This window comes from Tursiops truncatus, chromosome 12, assembly GCF_011762595.2.
Source record: "Tursiops truncatus isolate mTurTru1 chromosome 12, mTurTru1.mat.Y, whole genome shotgun sequence".
Classification (NCBI taxonomy): Eukaryota; Metazoa; Chordata; class Mammalia; order Artiodactyla; family Delphinidae; genus Tursiops; species Tursiops truncatus.
In genome coordinates, this window is record NC_047045.1 from 23,130,170 (window position 1) to 23,148,813 (window position 18,644).

The following is an 18,644-nucleotide window of genomic DNA, read 5'->3' on the forward strand; positions in this document are numbered from 1 at the left end:
CTAAAAAGATCCCACATGCCACAACTAAGACCTGGCGTAGCCAAATAAATAAATAAATATTTTTTAAAAAATAATAAAAAGGCAGTCAGTGTCAAATGTTTGTTGTCTGGGGGAAGAGTGCTTCCCCTCTAGGAGTTACCTGTAATATGAGCCAAGTACTGGACGGTGGAGGTTTTGCCGGTCCCGGTCTCTCCCACCAGCAACACAGGCTCCCCTTTGCTAACACACACCGCGAGCTGTTCAATAAGAACAGAGGATGGCCTCGTAGCAGCAAAGGTGTGCTTCTCCCTGGGGAGGGGAAAGTATGTAAGCAGTTGGAGGAACAGGCTGCAAGCTTCTCTTTGTGTTATTTTGAGGAATTATATTTCCCACATTCAACAAACAAGAAGGAGACAACTCAGCGTGACGGTCTTCATGTTATAACACAGGGGTCCCCAACCCCTGGGCCATGGACTGGTACCTGTCCATGGCCTGTTAGGAACCGGGCCGCACAGCAGGAGGTGAATGGCGGGTGAGCAAAGCTTTATTTGTATTTACAGCTGCTCCCCGTCGCTCGCATTACCGCCTGGGCTCCGCTTCCTGTCAGGTCAGTGGCGGCAGCGGCGGCATTAGATTCTCATAGGAGTGTGGTGAACCCTACTGTAAACTGCATGCAACGTATCTACGCTGCACTCTCATAAGAATCTAATACCTGATGATCTGAGGTGGAGCTGAGGCAGTGATGCTAGCGCTGGGGAGCGGCTGCAAATACAGATTATCATCAGCAGAGAGGTTTGACTGCACTGAGACCATAATAAATCGACTGCTTGCAGACTCATATCAAAACCCTATCAGTGAGTGGGAAGTGACAATTAAACTGCACCTTGCGGACTAGACTGGACATAAGCAACACACTTCGGGTGTCACTGTCTCCCATCACCCCCAGATGGGACCATCTAGTTGCAGGAAAACAAGGTCAGGGCTCCCACTGATTCTGCATTATGGTGAACTGTATTAATTATTTCATTATATATTACAATGTAATAGTAATAGAAATAAAGTACACAATAAATGTAATGTGCTTGAATCATCCCGAAACTACCCCCGACCAACCCCATCCGTGGAAAAAGTGTCTTCCCCGAAACCAGTCCCTGGTGCCAGAAAGGTTGGGGACCACTGCTATAACAGATGTCCTTACAACATATGAATTGCACAATTCATTCATTCTACATACGTGGAGCATTTACATAACTGCTACTTCACTAGGCTCTGGAAATTCAAAACACCAATAAGATAAAACATCTGTACTGCCTATGTCATCTTGCACAAACTACTTAACCTCTCTTAGCCTCGGTTTCCTAACTTGTAAAATCTGGATAACAACAGTTACTAGCTGTAGAGGGTTGAATTATGTTCCCCCAAAATTCATGTCTACTGAGAACTTGTGAATGTGACTTTATTTGGAAAAAAGCTCTTTACAGGTATAATAAGATTAAAATCGTATCATACTGGATTTAAGGGTCAATCTTAAATCCAATGGCTGGTGTCCTTATAAAGAAAGAGAAATTTAGAGACACAAAGAAACACACACAGGGAAGAAGACCATATGACAATGGCATCAGAGATTGGACTGATGCAGCTACAAGGCACGGAACACCAAAGATTGCTGGGAGCCAGCAGAAGCCAGGAAGAGGCAAGAGTCTTCAGAGGTAGTGTGGCCCCGCCAATACCTTGGTTTAAGCCTTCCAGCCTTCAGAACTGAGAATAAATGCCTGCTGTTTTAGGCCATCAAGTTTATGGTAATTTGTTAGGAGAGCCCTAAGGACACTAACACACACATTAATTCATAGGCTTACTATAACCACTACATGAGAAAACATGCAAAAAGGTACTCAGCACAACGTTAGGCATATAGCAAATATTTAATAAATAACTTTAATAAATCTCAGAAACGTATACAACTCCAGCCCTCAAGGGATTAACAGACTAATGTTAGGACCAAGCCTGACCTCCAGGTGATGCTTACTTCACTAAATACACTACAATGAATAAAATCAAAGATATACCTTTGCTAGTCCCAAGTCTCTAATGACCCTCATCACCTCCTCCACCTATTAACATCTAGTTTCACAGAACACATTTTGGGAAATCACTGCTCCTTACTGTCTAGTACACTGAAGAGATCACAGTTCTGACATGTTTTACTCAAAAATAAGGGGCTGGACCAGACATTCCTTCTATCAATTTCCCAACGACCCCACAGTGCTCAGATCAGTTTGGAACCCTGTTTACCTCTGTATGTGGACAGTCTCACTTTGTTTCCGTAGAAGCCGCACTCGACCCACTTGCACATCTAGCTCATTGATCGCAATTTCTGGTTTATAAAGTTGACAGAAGAATTCAGCCTATGGGAGGGGAAAGATTTTACCTGAGTAAAGTTCTGCATGCTCTTCAAATACTTCTCATCCGTGAGGCTTACTGTGCTCCTCTAACATGCCCTCTACTAAGAGGCATTTTCGGGCTTCCAAGATAGGTAAGTTAGCTTTTAATTATATATTTTTTAATTCTCCAAGTTTTTCATATGTTTTTAAAAACACTGATCATGAATGTTTCCCTGTAATAGTACTTTTTGTTCATTCAAATGAGCCTCTATCTACCTATATGAAGTGAACACAGTGAACAGAAAGTTTTACTCCTAAAAGATATGAAAAAAACCAAAGTAATTTTTCTTCCTCTATGCTTTCCTCTGCTTTAAATTTCTAACATAATGCAGGAAACAGTCACTTGAATAAACCATGATACATCTGACGACAGCCAAAGCAGAAAGAGAAGCTGTGACAGAGGCTCAGGACACGTACCCATCAGGCTTATCTTCATCGCTAACCCAAAGAACCAAGATTTTGCTCAGGGTTTGGGGTTAGGAGTAAAAGGGGCAAATTGCCCAGGGAAGGTAAACCCCTCTTCAACCAAAGGGGCTGAATATTGATCAACCTAAGCCAATCATGGTAGTCTCATTTCTCTTGTCTACTATAATTAACATACTTATTACTTCAGCCCCTTTTAGTAGGTGCTCTGTTACCTGCAGCCAAAACCATCCCGATAGTTTCATACGCCTAAGAAACACCTCTAACCATCTCAGTTCCTGACTAAGGCTTTTTTGAGTCATCATTTATTTGGGAACGCCAAATATCTGCCTCAAGATGAACCCCAGACATTTCTCCAGCTACCAACACCATTGCTGAAAGGCTCTCTCCTCCAGAAGTACATATTCTGATATAAAACAGGAAAGGCAAATACTAACAGTATCAGCAGTGAACCTAAGTAGTGGGTATACAGGTGTTCAACTTTTCAACTTTTTTGATGTTTGAATATATTAACTATAAAAAGTTGGAAAGTTGGAAAAAATCTAATTGTGCACAGAACTACAGACAAAGGTGTTACTAAGACATGGTTCCAGTCCTGAAACCACAACCTACAGAATAACATGCTCCTTAAGCACTGGAGAAAAAGGCGTGCGTGTGAAAAAGGATGCAAGGCAGCTCACTCTAAGAACGCGGAACACAGGGAGAACTACTTATCCAGGAGACAGTGAGTTTTATGCCCATGAGAGGCAGCAATGAAACTACCAACTCTGACAGAGGAGGCTGTTATTTGCAAAAGCTGTTCCAGGTAAGGACCAGAGATCAGCAATTAAGCTAAATATCCTAGCTTCCTTTCAAGAGGGAAGTAAAAATAGTATTACATACCTTTTTCTTGGAAATGTTCAATTTGCTTCCAATGACTTCTGCCATTTTCAGTTTGCTTGTCTGCTTAGAGAGCATTGCTGTGAAACAGTCCAGAGCCTATTAAAATAACCAAGGTAAATGCCAACTGATTTTTAAAATAATACATTAATAACAGAGCATCATTATCCAGGCCACAAAAGGGAGGAACATAAAATCCAGCAGAACTTTTCTGCAAGTAAGACTAAGGAGAATACAAATAAAGTACCAACCCTAGACTCAAAGGACCTTACCATAACAGAGACAGGACACCAAAAAATGTGAAGGCTTTACTATCAAAATACCAGTTAATTAGGAAAACACACACAAATGCCTCAGTCTGCAAATCCAAAATTCAGGTAATAATAGCAATTAGCATTAATTCTTGGGTATATGGTTCCGTGGGGGGAAACGACTTCCAGACAGTGGAGGTAACACCAAAAGATTACTTTCTAGATGTAAAGGGAGACTCCTGGTGTGCAATAAAGGGATTACACTGTCATTACCCTAACCCAGTACTTAATCTTAGCAACGACTGATAGGCCAACAAGATACATGTCTTCTGCTATAATGAAATATAAAATACGTATCACCACCAAATGGATTCTACCCCTACAAAAGCTGAATTTGAATACATCAAGCATTTTGTTAAACTTCTACTTACAAGAAAGACAGATAAAATGACAAGGGAAAGGACACGAGTATGGCAAAACAAAGAATATATCTGGTTCTGCTGCCACCAAGTGTAATATATCAATAAACTTCATGCAAGCATTTAAAAAAGAATGTATCTAGTTTTGTCCCTAATTCCTTACACAGAGCTTCAAAACTTCTTGGAATTACCAGGAGTAAGGAGTGTCTTTTGTTATTTACTGGAGCCCTTATGGACCTTAGCAGGTTTATTATGCTAAGCAAGGTAACTCTTGATGGGCCCTTAGATAGTTTCTGGCCAGGCCAGAAAGACCAAGGGTTGAAACTTCCAGCTCCATCTCCAACCTTTGGAGGAGGGGAGGGGATGGAGATAGAGTTCAATCGAATAGCCAATGTCAGAATAAGACCCCAATAAAACAATGGACATCCAAAGCTTTAGAGAGCTTCTGGTTGGTGACAAAGCGATGTACCAGGAAGGTGGCACACCCTGACTCCACAGGAGTGCCTGTGCTCAGACTCCTGAAACGTTGCCCTATGTGTCTCTTCCATTTGACTGTTCCTGAGTTATATTTTTTATAATAAAACTATGACCTGTATGGTGAGTACAGAGCTTCCAATGAGTTCTGTGAGGTGATTACTGTACCTGAGGAGGTTGTGGGAACCCCTGAATTTACAGCTGATAGGTCCTAAGTGTGGGTGGGCATCTGAGACTTGAGGCTAGAGTCTAAAGTGGGGCAGCCTTGCGGAGGACTGAGCCCCTGAACCTGTGGGGTCTACACTAACTCCAGGTAGTCAGTATCAAAACTGAACTGAATTGCAGGAGACCAGTTGGTGTCAAAGCAGTGAAGAAGCAACCAGATAAAGCCAGAAGGTGAAACATTCTGTAAAACAACTGACCTGATCTCTTCAAGGGTATGTGTGGGGCGGGGGGGAAGGTTCTGATACAGTAAAAAAGTTCTTAATCCCATTCGCATAGAAAAGGATGTGGAAGGAGATACATCAGGGTACTAACAGTACTGGGGGGGCTTCCCTGGTGGCACAGTGGTTGAGAATCAGCCTGCCAGTGCAGGGGACACATGATCGATTCCTGGTCCGGGAAGATCCCACATGCCGCGGAGCAACTAAGCCCATGCGCCACGACTACTGAGCCTGCGTTCCAGAGCCCACGAGCCACAACTCCTGAAGCCCGGGCGCCTAGAGCCCGTGCTCTGCAACAAGAGAAGCCACCGCAATGAGAAGCCCGCGCACCGCAATGAAGAGTAGCCCCTGCTCGCCACAACTAGAGAAAGCCCGCGCACAGCAACAAAGACCCAATGCAGCCAAAAATAAATAAATAAAATAAAATTTTAAAAATTAAATAAAATAAGGAAAAGTACAAAACAAGGTTACCTGTAAGAAAGATGAGAAATGCAGGAGAATGGAAAGGAAATTTCAATGGAGAGAAGAGGATTAAAGGACTGGCACACAGCACTTCAGAGTTCAGCCGGCTTAAGTGTGTGCTCCAAATGTGGGTTCTTTCTCCTCAAAGTAAGTTAACCAAACACAGAGAGAAACTGCTAACCAAAATGGGTCACTATTCTCTCCTCAGTCCTAGCTGACAGAAACCACAACACTTTATAGTCAAAATGGGTTAATGTTTTAACAGCCCAGGGATCTTCAGGCAGCATCACTTTATTCTTAAGCAGGTAGGAATAAATCTCTCTCGGTTCTACTGAATGTGGCAGAGCTACAATTCAACAGAGCTTCCCTCCCACGCAACACATTTTGTCCCCACGTCCAGCACACAAGGCTGTACTTTACAAACCCCACATTAATTTCTCTGGACTAAAATTAAAAAGGCCCTACTGAGGCTAGTGGTGGGATAAGACAAATATACATCTATCAAATAGACTAAGAAATTATATACAGAAATAAATACTAAAGATCTTAGAAACACTTTCTATCTTATAATAGTATTATCACCCGGGAGACTTTCTTTTCATTTAAGCTTTAATTTCAGTACTGTATCTGTTTTACTCTAATTCAAACTATACTTCTTTGAAATTAGTAGTAACCTGTTTCAAAAACCACAAAACATTTATTAGGCCCAACTAGTTTTAAGGCAACATTAGTTCAGTTTTAACTAGCTAAGGATAATAAACGGTACCTACACAAAACAAAAACTTTTTGATAGCAGTCAAGACACAGAAAATAACAGTAGAAATCAACAGCCTTAAAGAGCACAGAGAAACAAGCAGGAAGACTGTATCTTACCTCTTGAAAAATATTTAATGATGCTGATGAAGACAGACTGTCAAAGCTGTGGGCAATCCTATTACACCAATTCAGTAGATCCCTTTAAAAAAAAAGGGGGGGCGGGGGGCAGAGCTTACTTAGGTCTGGGAACACTTGACAACAAAGACTCTCCTTTTCTTCTGGCAACTGAAGATAAACAGTGTCAGGAAAAAGAATGAGTGGTCCCAGTCCCTCTCCTACCAGGAAGTGACCTAGAACTCACTTCTCCCCATCCATGCCAGACAAGGTAGCAGGAGACAGGGAGCAATTAATTCTCAGAGCGAACTGAGGGGAGTTGCCCACACCTAATTCTCATTTCTCAAAGGGCAAGTCAACCACTGAGAACGAAGTGCAAAGGCATGGATGGAACTCACTATACAGAGCAAAACCCAATAGTCTTTTATTTAAGACCCCAAGCGTCACAAAAGGACATCTGGTGAAAGAGCTATGTCAGTAACTATTCCCAACTTTGGCTTTTAAAGTTATTTGCTAAACTTCCAGTTATAAGTAAGTCCTAAGGATATAACGTACAACATAAGTACAATTAACGCTGCTGTATGTTATATATAAAAAGTTGTTAAGAGTTCTCATCATGAGAAAAAAAAATTTTTCTTTTACTGTTTAATTTTGTACCTATGAAATGACAGATGTTCACTGAACATTGCAGTGATCACTTCATGATGTATGTAATCATTATGCTATATGCCATAAACTTATACAGTGCTCTGTGTCAATTACATCTCAATAAAACTGGAAGAAAAAAGTTATTTGTTAAAGTTAACATAATGTTACCTTCATAAGCCTTCCCATTCAGTAACTATAGATCTCAAAAAGGGACTGAACACTATAAAGCAGCCCGAACGTCTAATTTCAAAACCTGACTTCTTGTAACCACTCAGTTCTAGCTGCTAAGAACTTCTGAGGGAAGCAGTTTTTAAAATACCAACTCAAAAGCGTTTAGCCCAGGGCTACCCTGGTGGCGCAGTGGTTGAGAGTCCGCCTGCCGATGCAGGGGACACGGGTTCGTGCCCCGGTCCGGGAAGATCCCACGTGCCGCGGAGCGGCTGGGCCCGTGAGCCATGTCTCGGCCGCTGAGCCTGCACATCCGGAGCCTGTGCTCCACAACCGGAGAGGCCACAGCACTGAGAGGCCTACATTCCACATAAAAAAAAAAAAGTGTTTAGCCCAGTACCTGAGAGACAATTCTCTCCCCTCAAGGCTTAGTCTTTTGTGTTCCCATCTGGCTTCTGAAACTTCCTCGGGTGCCTGTTCCCCTCCAACAGAACTATCACTCAGAGGGTGATGTTTCTCTCCAGTAAGCTGGATGTAAATGTCAAGCAGGTGATCGGTTGCTACCGATAAGCTGGGATATCTATTTTGAAGAACCTGACAGAGAGAGAAAAAAAAGCAAAGAAAATTTAGCAGCAGACAGTGATTTTTAAAAGCACACATAAACTGCTGCTGACACTAGTCAACCGAAAATGAATTTTTCTAAGAAATCTGTCATCTTAACCAAGTATAACAACTTCCGCCCTCACCCATACCTCCCACCCCTCAAAGACCATGACTTTTTCCTGCCCAGAACTCAGTTATCTGGCAATCTCACCACCTATCACACAGCTTAGGGTATAGAAGCTAGATGGGAAAAGGGTCTCAAGCAACATAGGCATCCAAGTCCCAGGCACTTACTCATTGAAGTATCCTTCAAGTAACATGTACTCTAATTTTTTAAACACAATTCTAGTACAGTCATTAAGTCATTTCTCAGACAAAAGCAAATAAGAAGCAGTTAATGGGAAAAGGAAAGTTTTTTAAAGCAAATCACAGTAAAAGGAGCTAGTGTTAAGTCCTGATAAAAAGTAGTTTTTATCAGACAACAGAATTTAACAAGCAGAAGATCTAGCCCAATTCACTTTGATAACTATTAAGAATTTTGTGCAGTATAATACTTGGTGCCCATAATATTGGTTCAAAGCTTTTATTATATGGATTTGCTAAGTCAAGTCTACTTGAGAAGGAAGAAAAATATCATGTATATATTAAGAATATCACACCCTAATACATTTAAATTGAGAAGTATATCACAATTCCAATTTATATATGAAATATCAACATATTTTGTATATATTAAAGTTGTAAGGTCCACTAAAATCTTTTAACGGCGTCATCAAGTGGTAGATCTCATAGATTTTTATTTCTTCATACTTTTTTTTTAACTGGAGGATTTTACAACAAATATTATTGAAAACATATTTCAGATGTATTGAAAATTAAGGACAGAAAAAGAGAATAATAAAATCAACAAATTCAATTTAATGGATACACATGTGGATATTTCAAATACAGAATATACATTTTTTGTGTATGGAGGGAACATTTTCAAAATTGCCCATATATTTGTGGACCCTGGCTACCATAAACAAAATATACTTATTTCCATCACCCCTAAAACAAAAAGTTCCCTTTTATCATCACTCCCTTCCTCCACATCCCCGTCCCTGGAATCCTGCACCTGATTCAGATCTCTATACAGTTTTGCTTTCAAATCTATCATATACACAGAATCATATGGGATGTAGTGTATAGTTCGGTTTCTCTTACTCAGCATAACGTTTTTGAAATTTGTCCAGACATTACTGTATGTATCAGTAGTTCATTCTATTTTATTGCTGAGTAGTAATTCCAACATATGAGCATGTATATTTACGATTAAGGTGAAAAAAAAAAAGCTGTTTTTACTTGAAAAAAATTTGTTAGGTTTAACACTTTAGTAAGGGCTCAGTTATTTGGAAAAAAAGTTCTGAATAGAGATTTATATGTACCAACCAATTAGTCATTTTCTACCTTAGTCAAAAAACTTCTTTTGTTATTAACATGAATGTCAAAATTTAAACACAATATCACATAATAAACTAATCTAACATGATATGGTTATCAATTTGATATGTATTTTGGAGATTCATTCCTTTAATAAGCATTTATTAAGTACCTACTTTGTAGCAGGCACTATTCCAGGGACAGAGAAACAAAACAAAATAAGGAATGGAACCCGTCCTCGAGAAACTCTCCCTAATATAAGAAGCAGATATGAAAGCAAAAGCAAGCTTGCAGCCCAAAGGACAGCATGGTCGGCTCTGCTTGGGAGACCCGGGAAGGTTTCACAGAGCAGGAGAGGCACCTGGCAGAGGTCGTTGGTGACTGTAAGAGGGGACTGCCGGCAGAGAAAGCAGGCCACCTCTGGTGCCAGCACGTGAGGCATCAAGGCACATTCAAGGTGTACGGGGGAGACAAGGTGTGAGAAACTGCTAGGGGTAAGTTCCTGGCACTTGCTAGGTATGAGACTAGCATTATGTAAAGAGCTTGTTTTTTGAAGTATAATTTGATATTTCAGCAAGAAGTCAAAGCCAGTCTTTCTAAGCATAAGATGGCTGTGGTTGGTAGCAACAGAAATGCAGTTCCTTGTGTTCCCCGTGAGGTCGGCATAGGAGATTATTTTATTTCCTAAGTAATACACACAAGGTTTTTATCTACCAGTCATTTATTTAGGAGACTGTTATTAGGATTAGTAAGTCCAGAAGCTTAAAAATAACTAGTGAGCTTCTGAAAGTCAGCTACCTAAATATGACCTAGGTCACTGAAGCGAGGAGGTGTGTGCTCCTGTCGCACCTGCGGTGAGCAGAGTGACACACTGCTGATCAAGGCAGGAGTGGAAGGAGGAGTTCTGGCTCATCCTTCAAGTACAGAATACAGTAAGAACAGAGTGGCTGTCAAACGTTCTTCTCATCCTCTCAATCCCCAATAAATTACACCTAAATGTGAACTTTAGCCCTCCCCTTTAAAGAAAAGACTCACAATTTAAGTCTGAAAATAAAACATTTAAAGGTCTGCAACAACAAAAGAAAGAGGAGCACTATGACAAAGCAATACAACAAACATTTACAAAATGCCAGGCACGGAGTGGATGCTGGGGACACCAAAGCTGAGTTAAGTTACTGGAGGAGCTTATAGTTGAGGACGGCAAGAGGGGAAAAGACAGACATACAGGACACACAAATACACAACTGGGAACTAGAGCGAGATAAGAAACTCTCAAGTGTAAAACAGGCTGTAGGGTTATAAAATCACACCATCAATGCAAGGCTTCTTAGAGATTATACTATCAAGGTTTACCCAGTAATCGGTGAACTCTGAAAACCCCTCTGCTAGTAAATACCTAAATGCTAGATAAAATATTTGAAAAGGTTGTCTGGTGCCACTTTTTTACCTAAAAACTTATACCAAGAAAGAGGAAAGCATCCCTGCCATGACTGAATGGTCACTGACAATGCTTTATTTGTGGCTCTCCAAGATGAAACGTTGGCAGTCGGGACGCTTCCCAAGTGAGGAGGTAGATCCAAGGGGAGACAGGAGGTTGGCAGGGTAAGGTGAGGCACACCTCTCAGTGTTCGCGGAGAACCAGAGATACTACAAAGTAAACCTCTGTATAAAACCTTTAAAATAAGTCATCTCAATTTTCATTAATACCCAGATCAAAATGTACATAAAGTTGTTAAGTGTGAAAGATATTAGTTACAAAACAACTTAGTATAAAAAAGATCCTTTGGGGACAACTGGGGAAACTTAAATATGGTCTGAGAATTAAGTGCTACTGAGGAATTACTATTCATTTTATTGGGTATAATAATCATTACGGTTATACATGGAAATGCCCTTAGAGATGCATGAAAGTATTTAAGCGTGAAATGCTATGAGGTTTGCTTTCAAATATATTAGCAAATAAAAACTACTAGATGAAATTAATACAGTAAAATGTCAGCATATTAACTGTTAAATTTAGAGTGACGAGTATTTTGGTGACTCATTGGGCTATTTCCTCTGTTTACATGTAAGTCTGACACTTTTCATAATGAAGAGTAAGAAAGAAAAGCATTGATACTTTCAAATAACCCCATACCTCATTCAGTTCTGTCTTATCCATGTTATCCAGGTAAATTTTGGTCCAGTATTTGTCTAGCAGAGTAGCATGGCTATTTAGCGGTCGATACCAATTTCCTCCACAGCTCAAGAGTCTGTATTTCAGAATGAAAAACAGAGTCACACAAAATTCCCAATTTTAATCTTGAATTATGCCCCTGGTTATCCCTTGCTAGACGTTATCTCACATCTGAGTAAAACTCACAGTTCCTTCTGGTGCCAGACAGCACTATGTTGGGCTTATAGGGAGCATGACAATGAAAGGCTGCCACCAAGCCAGGTTTGACTATTTTCCTAGGGGGAGTAATAGGGCTTTAACCAAGTTATTTTCACATCACTGCAAATGATCCTATTAGACGTTTTGAACTGAACAACATGTTCCTTTTCCTCAAGACATAACTTCAGGAAAAGGAAAACCTAATCCAAGACCAACAGCACTAAAAATAAGTTCACTGCTTATTACCAAAAGCGACAGTACCTAAAATTATTTAACATGCCCAGAAGAGAAGGAATATTCATTAAACACATACTCTGGGCAAGCCATGGGCTTACACCTAAGCCATGTAATTTAATCTTCACAACAACTGCCCTGAGGGGATGATGCCTTTCTTTTCTTCTAACTGTAAGGAAGAACTGTACGGAAGAGAAGGAGAGTAATGTCCCTTGCTCACTCAACTATGACTACAAATGGCAAAGCCAAGAACTGAACTCAGGTTTGTGTGACATACTTCTATGATGTCCCAGGACTTTCTGGGAAATGTATCTAGCAGGAAAGAACTTCACCATCGCTGTGAATAAAATCAGGGTCTATTAAAACTAACAGGGCCTAGCAAGGTCTTCCTTAGAACTGTTAGCTCTGCATTCCATCTGGAAGTGAATGTTCACAGAGGTACAGTAAACACTAATATAATCACTAAGTACAATGTGGCATTATTTTCACTCTTGGGCATTTTAAGACCTTAGAGAAGCTGTACAGTTATAGACAAGTAGGAGGAAATAAACCACTGCCTTCACATTATTTTAAAAAGTAGATAGGGACATATACTAAGTTTGCTTAGGTTTTATTCCTTTGTTGATGCTTATATTCAATTAATTTTTTTAAATGCCTGAGGTCTACATGGCTTTATCATCACCACCATCATGGCTGGGCACTTACTATGTGACAGGTCTTTAGTCACTTCACCTAACCTTCATAACTTACACCAAGTTGTAAAATAGGTGTTATTGGCCCCATAATAATCAGTCAAGCAAGGTACACACAGGTACAAAGTGTCAGTGTCAGGATTCAAACCCAGGGCTATCTGACAACAGTCTCATCTCTGATTATGTTTGAAAACATGAAAACAAGATAAAGTTTTTTAAGACTGGTTACTTATTTTTAAGTGGGGGGAAAAAAAAACACTTTTACTTTCTAAATTAATTCTCTCCATTAAAAATAGTCAGGAAGGGGCTTCCCTGGTGGCGCAGTGGTTGAGAATCCGCCTGCCAAAGCAGGGGACACGGGTTCGATCCCTGGTCCAGGAAGATCCCACATACCACGGAGCAACTAAGCCCGTGCGTCACAACTACTGAACCTGTGCGCTAGAGACTGTAAGCCACAACTATTGAGCCTGCGTGCTGCAACTACTGAAGCCCATGTGCCTAGAGCCCATGCTCCACAACAAGAGAAGCCACTACAGTAAGAAGCTGAGCACCGCAACGAAGAGTAGCCCCTGCTCACTGCAACTAGAGAAAGCCTGCGTGCAGCAATGAATACCCAACACAGCCAAAAATAAATAAATTAAAAAAAAAAAAAAGTCAGGAATGAAGAATGTTGAATCTGTCATCACTGCTAACTAACCTTGCTTAAAATGGGCCCAGAGAACTCTATTCCAAGACTTTTGTACTCAGCACTCTAGCATGTGGACTTAGGAAGAGGCTCCATCGTGGGAACAGAAGGGTTAATGGGACATACCTCCTGGTTGCAAAGAACTGAAATCCAGGAGCCACTTTCAGACAGTCACCTTGGCCAGGAATCAAGAGCTCTCCATTCTCCAAGAGAGGGATCAGCACGGAAACCTAAATCACAAAACCCCAGTGATAAAGCTATTAAGACAGAAGTAACAAACAAGAAAGCAAAAAAACCCTCTCACCAAATGATGAACACGTCCTTAAAGGAAACCCTACTTCTCACAGCATGAACTGGGGTCAAATGCCAGGCGGGAATACTGGAGCCACCTACACTGCAGCAGAGCAACTTATTCATTCAGCATTCACTGAGTTCCTACTATGGACCAGAATCAAGCAAGACAGGAAAAATCCAGACATGACTGAGGCTTTACAGCCTAGAGTCTGACGGGAGATAGCCATGCAGACTACCATACAGCATGATCGGTGTGACCCCCAAGGAGTGTACAAAATGGTATGTGAAGACAGAGGGTGGCTGTAGATCAGTGTGGAGTAGTTTAGAAGCAGGGCAGTGAAGCCATTCTAGAGGTAATGACATTCACTGAGTCTGAAAGTATGAAGAGGGATCAGCCTGGTTTGTTGGGAGAGCAATGGCACATTTACTCTAGGCAAAAATATTCAAATGGATAAAAATGTATATGCCTAAGAGCATGGCATGAGAGGACTCTTACAGTTAGGGTTAGGGCAGAACGTGTATATGAAGTAGTGGAAAAATACTAGGCTTAGAGATAAATGATAAAAGGCCTTCTGTGCTGAGCTAAGGAGTTTGAATTTTTTTCATGAAGTTGTTGAGAGGAGTTTAGTCTGAAGAAAAACCTATTTTTTATTTTAGAAAATGAACTGTGCAACAATATGGAAGATAAACTGAAAGAGAGCCAGCCTGGAGGGAAAGAAGCGAAAAAGGACACCAGTCAGGTAACAAAGGTAAGATGGCAGGATAGATTAGATAGACAGACAGATAAAAATAAGAAGACCTGTGCTAAGGCAGTGGGCTAGGAGGGAACAGAATAAGAGATAAGGGAAAAGTACTAAGCAATATCAGACTAAGTGAATGTGGGACTAGAGGAAGGAGACACATCAAAATTCTGTCTTGGTAATTGTGTGGCAGGAAAGGCTGTTGCAGGAAAGAGCAGATAAGGTTCATTTTGAACATCCTGAACCTGTACCTGCTAAGGAAGATCCAAGTAGAGATTTTTCAAGAAAAGTATGGACTAGACATATGGGTCTAGGGGATGTGAGTTTATAGAAGTTTGAGGAAAAAAAACAGTAAGAAGAACAAAGAGCCAAGGAAGAAGGTCCTAAAATGTCAAGGTAATTTTATTAAGCATCCTTATTTCATACATGGCTAGGAGATGAAAGGAAAAATATTACAGGGGCAACTCCAAGATAACTCCGACACTTGAAACAAAAGACAACCATCCTGAATGAGATCTATAAAAGCCATAAAAGCTACCTTAAAATAGTAATTAGTTAGCAATTAGCTGAGAAGTTCTGGAAATAACAAAATAATAATCAAGGGTCCAGGTATGTTTTAAAATAAACACAACTTTACTATAATGATGATGAAGTTTAAATCAACTGAACAGCATACCCTCTGCAACCAAATGTATTGATAGTAACAGAAGGGGAATGGTCTACACAAAATGGAACTCAAAGTACAAGAATTTTCTGATGTTTACCAGACGTTGCCCAAGGAAGATCAAGACAGAAACTAACAGTTTGGTCTTGAAATCTGGATTTGGTCATCAAAGAATGTACTTGGCTATGGCAAAGGGATAGATCCCTAGGCTTCATCATGACCTGAATGGAATATCCCTTATGTTCATCTACCTTCTTTGGCTCAAATTCTATGATTTATAATACTAATGACTTCCCAGGTACCCTGATGTCTGAAAAAATTGCCCAGGGAAGAGAGCTATAGAAAGCGCTAAGACTCAACAAATACTTTTAAGTTGGCCTTGCAGTTTATAATGCAGTTTTATTTTTAAGTCTCATTGGTAGTAGTCATCCTTGGCTCTGGGCTTCTTAAGAAATCTGACTCTCCAGCCCTATAAAACTGAGCATTAAAATCTTAGAACATGGTGGTCAAACTAAGCCAATAACCCCATTACATTTTTACCTCACTAGACTCTAAAATATGTGTGTCACAAGACACACACATATTTATAGCCCCTCCTTCCCCATACATTTCCCTAAACCTAAAGACCTTTCCCACCTCTCCTTCCCCCTCCCCCATCTCTGTCTCCTCTCTCTCTCCTATCCAAGAGGGGAAAGTCCATATACAGGTAGCTTTAGGGTTCACGGTAAAAGAAAATTAAAACCAATCTCAGGAAAATCTACCCAAAGGAAGATTTTTTTCATTCTGGAATACATTTTTTTGGTCATAGTTTACAGAATACAGAAGAAACATGGACTGCCTCCATAGCTAAATTTTATACACATATAAAAGTGATCTTTTTGAAGTCAAAAATATACATCCAGTTTATTTTCCTTAATGGAACAAAGACAAGCAGGCTCTTATTATATCATCTCTCCTTTCATCTGTCCTCAGCCCACTGCTCTACAAATGCCATAGCCAGGGAGCTGGGTCTCGAAGTTCTCAATGTACATGCGGCATGGATTAAGATGTTTCCCACCAAGCCTATTCTTGCAAAGTCTGTGAAATTGGTCACATTTTCAACTAAAGGAGGAAAAAAAACTACTGTGAAATTGATCACATATTCAACTATTAAAGGAAACAGTACAAGCAGAATTTTAATAATTTTCTATCAAACAAGAGATCAGCCCAGTAATCCAAGAACTCAAACCAGATTAGGTAGATAACCAACATACCATCTCTAATGAAATACCTATGTTGTTTAAATAATCCCCCAGTATCACTATTAACACAATTCTCATTCTCTTCAAAGACAAGAAATTAGCGAGTTACTAGGGAGGTGACATACCACGTCCAAGGGAGCATAGTCAATATCCTCCAGAAGGATCCAGTGTCCATTTGTGGCCGCCTGTGTCAGGGTACCAGGCTGCCACACAAACTCTCCTGGGACATCTGTGCAGCGATACATTCCCAACAGCATCTGCAAAAAGATTATTGAAGCCACACACCTGAGGAGCCAATGCTACATCCTGCGATTAGTTCCATTAAACTTCCACAGGGTTATGACAGGTACCTGAGGTTTACAGCGTGGTCCCCTCAGTTATGAGGAAGACCAATAACTATTCTCATATTCTCTTAGCAAAAACAATATTTTAATGCAAATATTCACAAGTATGCTCACCAACCAAAATCTGCCATTTCTTTCTTACCTTACTGTCGGTCTGATCTCCAAGCTGGACTTTGAGAAGCTGAGGGGGCTTCCTTCTACCTGTCATTGCAGCTAAATGTTCAACTAAGGAAGTTTTCCCACATCCAATTGGTCCTTCCAACAACACAGCATTCTGAGAAGCCACTGCCATAGCCAGGGTCTGAAGATTTCTGCAGACTGACTCAACCAGCACATAAGACCTAAAGGCCAGCTCCTGTTCGCGAGAAGAACTCCGACTACTGGCCTAAGGAGGCAAGTGAAAAATAAAAGGCATATCAAGAAGAGTCTTTCCATCAAAGGGCACAGGTTAATTTCTACAACAGTGCTTCCACCGGCTTTTACATAAACCTCTGCCAATAAATTGGTAGTACAGGACCTACAGTAACAACAAGTATGTTATCCAAAGTAAGGATCTGACTTTTTCACTTTCCTTTCTCCCCCGCACTCCAACTCTGGGGAGAAGGGTGGGAACTCACTAACAAATTTAAGAAAAAGTCTCCCAAACTTTAAGAAGCCACAAAAATTGACACACAGGGGATGGGAGCAAGCCTCATCTCTCATAACTGGATTTTTGTTTTTCTTTACCTTACCATATTCTAGGATTTCACGTCTAAGATCAAGAATGCACAATACACTTATGAGACCATCAGGGGAGAGTAAGGACACTGAAAGGATACACTATAAAATTGTTCAATTTTTTCCAGGTGTAATAAAGAGTTCTGGGAATTTTTTAAGTCCTTTTTTTCTTTTTTTTAAAAAATTTTTATTGAAGTATAGTTGATTTATAATGTGTTAATTTCTGCTATACAGCAAAGTGTTTCAGCTATACATATATTATTTTTCATTATGGTTAATCACAGGATACTGAATATATTTCCCTTATATATACATCCTATATATAATAGTTTGCATAAAGTCCTTTCCTTTTACACACACACACACACACACACACACACATATGCTAAACTACAAGCATACCTCAAAGATTTTGCAGGTTGAATTTCAAACCACAGCAATAAACCAAATACCATAATGAAGCAAGTCACATAAAATTTTCGGTTTCCCAGTGCACATACAAGTTATGTTTACACTACACTGTGGTCTATTAAGTGTACAACATAGCTTTATGTCTTAAAGACAATGTACATATCTTAATTTAAAAATACTTTATTGCTAAAAATGCTAACCATCATCTGAGACTTCACCAAGTTGTAATCTTTGCAATAGTAACATCAAAGACCACCAGTCACAGATCACCATAACAAATATAAATAATGAAACAGTTTTAAATATTTCAAGAATTACCAAAATGTGACACAGAGACACGAAGTGAGCAAATGCTGTTGGAAAAATGGCACCAACAGACTTGCTCAAGGCAGGGTTGCCACAAACCTTGTTAAAAAAAAAATGCAATATCTGAGAAGCACAACAAAACAAGGTATGCCTATATTAAGCTAAGAAATGATGTGGTATCTGGGAGTTGCTTCAAAACAATATGGTGTGAGGACAGTGTTCAGAAATATAAATGCAACATAACTGATCATGAATTTATAATTACTGAAGCTGAGTGATGGGTACATGTGGATTCATTACACTATTGTTTCTACTTTGGAATACGTTTAACATTTTCCATAACAAAAAGTAAAATAATAATAATAATGTACCCAATATGTTTAATGGGTAGTTTCAGTTTTGCAAGATGAAAAAGTTCTGGAGTTTCTTTGCTAACAATGTGAATATACTTAACACCACT

General features: G+C 40.0%; 1 protein-coding gene across 7 annotated transcripts in view; it reads right to left on the reverse strand.

The window, feature by feature from the left end:
• MDN1 (midasin AAA ATPase 1) overlaps positions 1-18,644 on the reverse strand; it is a 157,784-nt gene that overhangs the window by 117,684 nt on the left and 21,456 nt on the right. For all 7 annotated transcript variants that reach the window (XR_002175219.3, XM_033867562.2, XM_019929433.2 and 4 more), the window contains exons 6-14: positions 16,893-17,135; positions 16,532-16,663; positions 13,594-13,697; positions 11,620-11,734; positions 7,858-8,051; positions 6,645-6,726; positions 3,726-3,821; positions 2,272-2,384; positions 140-288 (exon numbers count right to left, since the gene is read on the reverse strand). Coding sequence is in view for 6 of the 7 variants with exons in the window: in XM_033867562.2 (XP_033723453.1) it covers positions 140-288; positions 2,272-2,384; positions 3,726-3,821; positions 6,645-6,726; positions 7,858-8,051; positions 11,620-11,734; positions 13,594-13,697; positions 16,532-16,663; positions 16,893-17,135 (1,228 nt within the window). In the remaining variant the exon portion in view is untranslated. The remainder of the gene's footprint in view (positions 1-139; positions 289-2,271; positions 2,385-3,725; positions 3,822-6,644; positions 6,727-7,857; positions 8,052-11,619; positions 11,735-13,593; positions 13,698-16,531; positions 16,664-16,892; positions 17,136-18,644) is intronic.